The 8,862-nt window shown below is 38.8% G+C and overlaps 1 protein-coding gene across 2 annotated transcripts in view; it reads right to left on the bottom strand.

The window, feature by feature from the left end:
- Nucleotides 1–4,317: 4,317 nt before the first annotated feature.
- The window catches only part of macrod1 (mono-ADP ribosylhydrolase 1), a 63,203-nt gene continuing 58,658 nt past the window's right edge, over nt 4,318–8,862 (bottom strand). For both annotated transcript variants that reach the window (XM_084132314.1, XM_084132315.1), the window contains exons 9-10: nt 6,977–7,058; nt 4,318–5,166 (exon numbers count right to left, since the gene is read on the bottom strand). In XM_084132314.1, coding sequence (XP_083988440.1) covers nt 5,141–5,166; nt 6,977–7,058 — 108 coding nt within the window. In that variant the 3' untranslated portion in view covers nt 4,318–5,140. The remainder of the gene's footprint in view (nt 5,167–6,976; nt 7,059–8,862) is intronic.

The following is an 8,862-nucleotide window of genomic DNA, read 5'->3' as shown; positions in this document are numbered from 1 at the left end:
CAAATCAAGTATAGCGCTTTTCACAATACAGATTGTATCAAAGCAGCTTCACAGTATTAAAATAAAATAATACAACAAAGTTTGTTTCTAGTGGAATTTATTGATTGATAGAATAAAATTAAATATCCCCAAAATATCCCCAACTGAGCAAGCCAAAGGCAACAGTGTACACATCTATAACAATAACAACATGGAACAGTGTCATTGGAATCACTTAAGTAGGATTTCCCCCCCCCCCCCCCCCAGCCGATAGGTCTAACTGATTTTTTTTTTTTACTCCAATCAGTAGGCTGTAGTACTGAGCCCGGGAAGTCACCGGTGGGGAAAAAAAACAACAATCCGTGGCGACGGTTTTGAAATCCGTCCGCTCAGTTTATAAACCGTAGCCTACTCACGAATTCTCAAACTGTTCCCTCGGTTTAACAAATCGTGCCCACTGATTTATAAACCGTACCCACGAGTTTCTAATCCGCGCTCTCAGATTTGTAAACCGCGCCTTCAGTTTTTGCAATCTGTACCCACGAATTCATAAACCGTGCCCACGCTTTCACAATCCGTTCCCACGGGTTTATAATCTGTACTCACGGATTTGTGGCTCACTCTCATTTTAAAAGAACACGTTGTTAACTAATCTTATTGTATATTGTTTTATTCTGTAATAAGTGGAATACATCAAATTGTCTTAACTGCATCTGCATGTTTAAAGTGATTCTCAATTGTAGCGGGTATGGGTGGAATATACGATTTAATATGAATGACGTGCATCAAAATCTTTTGTTTATTTGTGATAATCTTAGCACTTTATTATTATTTTCTAACCTATATTATGACTGATATTTGACGAATTGCTTTGTTCCTTTTTTGTAAGTTTTGGACAGTTCGTGAGTAGCCTACGGTTTATAAACTGAGCGGACCGATTTCAAAACCGTCGCCACCACGGATTTTTTTTTTTTTCTCCCACAGGTGACTTCCCGGGCTCCGTACTACTTGGCTATTCACGACGTCAAAGAGCTCGAGCATAATAACGACATAAGCCCACGCGTATAATACACAAAACTTTTTTGTCTGTTAGGCAAATATAGCCAAGTGTCACTATTAGGCCCTATTTTCGGTGTAAAAAAACAAACAAAACATAGACACACTTTTTTTATCCAGCTGCTGCATCTCGACTTTTTAAACGCAGAAGATATGGAGATAGTAATGTTCAGCACCATGTTGCTGCAAAGTAATGTGGTAAACAAACCTATTTTCTTATTTTAACTGCCTCCATGTGTCCTGGGATTGAAATTAAATTAGATATAGGCTACGCTACACATTTGTCTGACAGAAAGAGATAATATCACCTCTCTCACAATACAGTAAACATCTTTAATATTTCAGTAGACACCAACAAAGAGACACACTGGCTGTAGGTATGCTTTGCAGGAGATGCAGCTTAACTCGTCTTCACCGATGCTTTACTAAAAATAATTCTCTCACAATGTGTCAGCTGCAGTGTTTACTGGCGAAGAACAAAAGTAAACAGTGTATTTAATTAAAGGAATGTTATTGATGCACAGAAAGGCTGTTACCTAAATCCACCTTCACTCTGCGCCTCCGAGAAGAAGAGCAAATTCTGGTACATTTTAAAAGTCAGACTATATTCTTTGATGAACATTCTCCTCATGTGTAACTCTACTCTAAAAGTCCTGAGGTCTCCTTCCCCCTACCTTCTCTCCTCCACCCGAGTTTATCATCTACTCCCCTTAACGCTGGTGTTTCTGGCTCTGACAGGCTTTCAGCTAGTAAATCAGTGAATTGATCTTGAGGGGCATCAGAGTGTCCTGGGTTCTGCTAAAGATCCATTTTCATTTCACAAGCAGCCCCCCACGCCAGCATCTCCTCCAGCATCCATAAACATCAGCAACCAACTCCTGCTAAGCCCATCCGACTCCAACAATGACACTCATTTACCGGCTCACCCGCTCTCGATATCCCGCAGTCCTGCCTCACTTTGGATTCCTATGGGGGAGTTCATACATGAGTAGTTAGTTATCTTACAGACTAACGGATGCCTTGGGACTTGTGGGGCCTATAGCGACACAATCACACTTTATTTTACACTAAGGAGCCAATCTTTCTATTTATGTGTGAACAAATGCAATAGAATAATAAGAGCCTGTACATATACTGAAATGTAGTATATAATACTGAAATGTAGTATATAATATGCACAAATGGTTAAGGGTGGTTCTAGACCATTTCATCTTCACTTTTTGCTGGGGTTTTTAGCCTACATTACATCTTAAAGTCAGCATGAAATGGAAGCTGAGATAGTCTTTTCTTCCTTTTTGTGATGTATGAGCAAAATGGCTTTTTGAACAAGAAAAGATGTAGGGCAGGATACATGAATAATAAAAAAAAAATGATGTGCACCGATAAAGCATGCATTATAAACTGAAATATTACATAAAGAAATATGGTGGCTTTAAATTGGAAAAATATTTAAATCCTGTTATGTAAACACCTGCAAAAAAAAAAAAAAAAAATCTGATTTTAATTTCCTTCTTATCTTATTTTGCTGGAGCCTGTGTCCCAAAACAGCATGTTTGTTATAGAGCTGTACAGTTTGTAGTCCTAAATGCCAGAAGAAAATTAACCTTTTCGAATCACTTTCAATCCTTATCTAGCAACTGTGTAAATTAGGTCGTAGAACAAAATGTGAAAGTCTCTTTAAGTAATGCTAACCCACAGACCTTATTTTACTGGGATTCTTAAAAACCTTTAAGAAATTCCCGAGGGAACTCATGGTGATTTAGCCTTCCGGTTTGACCTACAAGTTGACGTCATGACGAACAGCTCTATTAAGTAGGCCTAGAACTTAGGCCTAAGCAGGGAGCCGTCAGGACAAAAGGTGCTGAACCAAGTATAAAACTTTCCCTACTTTCTCGAACCCCCAAATAGAAGCCAAACAAGGACATTTTTATTTTAAGAGCATGTTTAAAAAAAAGTAAATGTCAGGCCAGTTGCTGACGACAAAGCGAGCGAGGATGGAGCACGCTGCTTGTTCACACATGCATTTATGCAGCATTTTGAAATAAATTGAACAAAAGTGCAACTTTTCCATTGTCTGGAAATCATTAGCGTTGACATTTCGATGATCACCTTTTGTGATCAATGAGGAAAGTAGAAGTCCTGAGAGTTTTGAGTGACATGAGGGTGGGGGAAAAAAATTACGCAAATGCAATTTATATATTACCTACTGAGCAAATTTACATTCTAAGACAAACACCGTTAAACCTACAATAATAATGCAACTTAAAAATCTCAACAAAAAAAATTGGGAAGTCGCAATCAAATTCCACTTGGCTCTAAAAATGACACTCCTGGTTTCAAGATTAAACCAGATTGAAGTGATTACAAACTGTGACGAAATGGCATGGCCGCCAGTGATAGCGAGCTCCGTTTGACTGGCAGAATCTGGGGTTATGAGCCTGACGATACACACAGAACGCAGCTGGAGGGAACGAGAGAGAGAGAGAGACACGATAGGATCATTGAAAACGAGCACACGAGGGCATGGGAAAGAGAGATAAGGGGAGAGAGCAGCAAAAAAAGAGAAGAGGAGCTCTCATCTACTGTGGTTCTGCTGCTGGCGTCTAAGATGCACTCCAGTGTAATCGTCACTGAAGAGTTACTATTTCAGCAGCGACCCCACACTGGCTGCTTTCACTGTGCCAGTACAGCTAATTAAATAACACTTTACTAAGAGGGCTAGAGAGAGGGACAGAGCTGGATTGCAACAGGGAGGAAAGGAAGAGAGAAGTGCTGATGGGACGGTGATGAAGTCTGGATTTAGGATAATTACTCTGCTGAGCTCTTCCTCCCTCTCTTGCGCTCCCTTTTTCTCCGCCGCTCTCATTATTTGGAGAAGCTTGCCTGATGACAGTATCTGAGCTGCCTGTCGCTTATTAAAAAATGAAAATTGCTTCAGATGAGTTTATTAAACTCGTCTCTCCCTCTCTCTCTCTTTTTCATCTGCCTCCCTCACTCTCTCTTTTCTTTCACAGATACAGCAGCATGTTGAGATGAAAGGATACTCATCTTTTTTTGGAAAGGGCTATGAAAGATGCTCGAATCGTACGATACGAGTGTGGAAAAAAATGTCTCATAACAATTAAGAGTTCTCCTTTAACGAGAAATTTGGCAAAATCAATCTGCATTAATATTTCAAAATATTTCATTTGTTCAAAATCCATTTGCTGACATTATACTATTAACTTGAAGGCTTACGGTGTAATTAATGAAAGTTGCATTAAGAGCGGCCCCAGCCATTAGTTCAGAGAGAGGAGTTGACTTTAATGAGGGTCTTTTATCATAGAGGAAGACAGAAAGTACATTGAAGAAGTACAAATAGTGCACTTTCATTATAGGTTAAGTGTTACAACCATTGACATACTCTTTTGGTTTTTTTTGATTGCCTTAATTCAATTTTTATTTAACTCAATGAACAATATTCAAGTAGGATATCTTCTATCATTTAAACGTTAATGCAATGCAAATCATATAATTACAGGAAATTGTTCCTGGAAGGATTAATAATGAGAAAATGCCATATTTGAGACATGCACAGGTTTTCTGAAATTAACGAATTAAAAATCGAATATTATATATAAAGCTGTTTTTTTGTGTTTCACCTAAAAATGACAATTCAGTAATCATTTACTCATCCTCATGTCGTTCCAAACATGCATAAATTTTTTTCTTCTGCTGAACACAAATGAAGATATTTTGAAGAACAAACAGCATTGGACCCCACTGACTTATATTGTATGGACAAAAAAAACAAAACAAAAAAACAAGGAAGAAATGGATACATGAGGGTGAGCAAACGACAGAATTAAAAATTTTGTGTGAACTACCACTTATAAGCATACATTGTTATCAAAATTAACACAAATCCAATAGCAGTATAACTCCCAACTTAAAGCAGATACCAATAACAGAAATCCAAGTAGCACTGGTTTGGTGATATGAATAAATCAGGTGGTGTCAGGCAGCTGTTGATGTTGCTTGTAGGGGATGCATCAGGTAAAAGCGAGACAGTGATGTGGCGGAGAAGCCGGTGTTGTGGCGTTTCCACAGCAACAGTGACATCCTCTCATAATTTGCTCTTTGGCGGTGAACCTGGAGGTGAAAAACAGGGTCTAATAGAGCACACATTCACACAGCATCAGACGTCTACAAGAACACTAATGCTTGGAGAGTTCAGCCACTGTGTGAGATCTCAATAACACCATGGGCCCTATCTTGCACCCAGCGCAATTGACTTTGTACACAACGCATGTTTCATTCCTATTTTGCACCCGCGCAAAGCGCGCTTTTCCCTCCACAGAAGCACATCGCTAAACTAGGGAATGAACTTGCGCTCCCTGGGCGGTTCAGCGCAAAAAAGGAGGCGTGTCCCGGCGCAAACAATCCCTGGTGCTATTTTACAGGTTTAGAAAACAATTCCGCCACTGGCCAGAAAAAAACTAGTCTAAAGTCAGTGGCGCGTTGCGCGTTGTTCATTATGCTATTTTAAGGGCGCATGCTTGACCATAATGTATAGCGTGCACAATGCGCATACACTTTGATTCTCTAATCTACACAGAAGCAGCAGTTTTCATTTTTGCAAATCATATTATTACAAACGACAGATAGATAGATAGATAGATAGATAGATAGATAGATAGATAGATAGATAGATAGATAGATTTATTATAAAAGCATACATCTAGCTTACACATTTACCCACATTATTATACCTGTTTAACCAAAGCTAATTTGGGTGTGTTTCTCCATCCCCAATGTCACTTCTCTCTCTTTTACGGCCGTGACGAGAGCGTTGCTCTCCTCGGCTGTGAACCGCTCCTGGCGAGCGTCTGGCAAATCTGCCGTTATAATAGCAATCCGCCAAGGAAAAAGCGCGTCTGCTCTTAAAGGGAATGTGAGATGATGCTCTGATTGGTTTATTTCACGTTACGCCCAAACCACACCTATGAATAATGAAGCTACTTCAGACCAACCCATTTTAGATTTGCGCCGGGCGCAAAAGTCATTTATCCCGCCGGGAAAATAGCAACAGCGCCGAGACCCGCCTACAAAGTTACTTGCGCTTTGACACTTGCGTTTCAGATCGTTAAAATAGGGCCCCATATCATAACTGTGATTATTAGAGCAAGGTTCGTCATGCAAATAAAAAAAAAGGTGCAAATAAGTAAATATGTTTGGGGATGTTAAAATTGAGTAATATGAAATACTAAATTAGTCAGTGTGCGGATTTTGAATTAATTTCTTTTAACAATGTAAACACTGCATCCTTTAAAAATGCTAATGTAGTCAGTGTTAGTTTGTTATCAGTGCAGGCTACACACGTAGAGCTATCACATAATAATAACTTTAAACTGCACTAGTTTGTACTCTGTGTCCCAGAACACAGGAAAAAACAAACACATTGGCGTCACTGTCAGGAATAACAATTACCTGTCTGGTAATCTCACTGAGGGAGATGGATTTGATGGTGAAAAACACTTTTGATTCTTTTGATTTTTGAAATATATATGTAAACTGGGAAAACGTTCTTTAGAAAGAATTAACATAATCAAGGGTCATTATGAAATGTAATAATTGTAAATGTCAGCTAACTCTTAAGAAAAAACAAAGTGAAAATGGCACAGTAAAGAATAATGTTTGGGTGAATTCACTTTAAAAGCCCTTAAGCATAGGTGTGTGTGTGTGTGTGGATATGTAGAGACATTTTTTGGTCCCCATGAGGAAAAGAGCTTATAAATCATAAAGAATGTTTTCTGTGATGGTATGTTTATGGTTATGAGATAGACTATACAGTTTGTACAGTAAAAAATCATTATGTCCAAATAAAACATGGAAACCCAACATTGTGTGTGTGTGTGTGTGTGTGTGTGTGTGTGTGTGTGTGTGTGTGTGTGTGACAGACCTCGTGGGAAGTATGCAGACAACATTGTTTCATAGAGCTCTTTGTCAGACTTCAGAAACACACAGAAGATGACCCGGTCCAGCTGACAGCAGATAAAAACAACAGAAAAAGAGACAAGAAATAAAAAATAAATGACCATAGAGAATATCACTTTTGAGCTGCTTTTGCTACTGCACAGCAGAAGCATACAGTACTACACAGACACAAATCAGAAAATCGTAGCCGTAATAATATATCTTCACCCGAATGAAACTATACTCTTTTATCTTTACCACACACTCTAAAGCTATAGCAGGAATTCTTGAGAACAGAGTTAAAGAATGGAATAAAAGTGGCTGATTTCCAGAGAAGAAAAAATAAACCAGCACATCTTCCCCTGCAAGTGCATCTCTGTGAAAGTGTTCTGTGAAAGAGTTTTAGTTTGTTGTTACAACCTGAGGTATGCGTAATTTTTTTCTTCTTCTGTGGTATGAATTTAACTTTGAATATTCCATAACTGATAAATAATGTTCATTTATCCTATTCACAGATTTTGACCTTTAGCTTCTCAGTCTTGTGTGAAGAGAGGCTCTGCTGAAAAAGAGCACTTGTGTGCAATCGGTTAGCATACTTTTAATGTCTGAGTCTTTCTAGCCAGAGAGGCGCCGTGCCAATGACCTAACTGTCCTTGACAGAAACACCAGCACCAGTCCCAAATGCTTCATGGCAAGCAACAACATAAAAAGAACACATTGAGATCCGTGCCAGCATCCTAGAACCTCCATTTCCATGACAACAGTGGTGAGGGCAGGTGGGCTGTTCCTGCTTCTAATCATGTTCCTGTAACACATCATTGCATCCAGCAAGCACTCCTACTCTGCCACTGAAATCTCTCTCACTCTCATTTTTCTCTCTTTGGTGTCTAGCATTGTCTTTTTTCCATTCCACTTTGCCAAATGTCACTCTCTCTCTCTGGCTCACTCATGCTGGGTCGCTTTGTCTGTCTGATTAAGATTCAAAATGAAGCTTTATATTGCCAAAGCATTTGTAACATTATGAGCATGCACATGTGTAGTGAACTAGGTTAAGTTTTCCATTCGATGTTTACATGATTTCTGGGTTAAAAGCATATGGCAAACCATTTACCATACACTATCAACAAGAAAATATTACCATAATGTTTGCTTATATTAACATACTATTCATGTTAAACCAAATCATATTAAAGTCTTACCAATTTTATAAGTTTTTAAAAATGTTTCAGATGCAAAATGCACATTTCATCCTTTCAAGTTAAAGTTGATTCAGACATGAGTGGTTTTGTCCAAGTGGGCGAGCTTTTCAGTCTGTAATTAATTAGTCCGCCCATTTCCACCGGCCTGACGCATTCAGGTCGATTTTCAGACCGGCTGCGATCATAATAGTTGGGTGTTATCATACTGACAGAGTAATCAGCCAATCACAGCGACGTGGAGGCACCACCTTCTTATTCTTTCAGTTACCCCTAACATTCACTGTTAAAAACCATGGCCTTATGCATCAAAATGATTTTCTGTGGTATGAATTTAACTTTGAATATTCCCAGAGCCGATCCTGACCTCCCTGGGGCCCTAAGCAAAATTCTGTTAAGGGGCCCTCCTACCTGATCCATGAGCCATGTAAACCATTTGCCATTGCCACACAGTCACACCTGACACCCCAGTGCTCCCGCTCCTTTTAACTAGTACTAATGAAAATGTAATTCCTGATATCAGAAATAGACATTGTTACTAGAAAAAGTACATTCTTAATATCAAGAATTCACATTTTAAATAGTACAAATTGAATTATTGATATCAAAAATGAATCCTGTGAATGAATAAAAGCTAAAATGGCTTATCATAGCATGTCACTGTGTTTTAAATGAT

The sequence above is a fragment of the Abramis brama genome, assembly GCF_963993115.1.
Source record: "Abramis brama genome assembly, chromosome: 13".
NCBI lineage: Eukaryota > Metazoa > Chordata > Actinopteri > Cypriniformes > Leuciscidae > Abramis > Abramis brama.
This window is presented reverse-complemented; position numbering and strand designations above follow the sequence as displayed.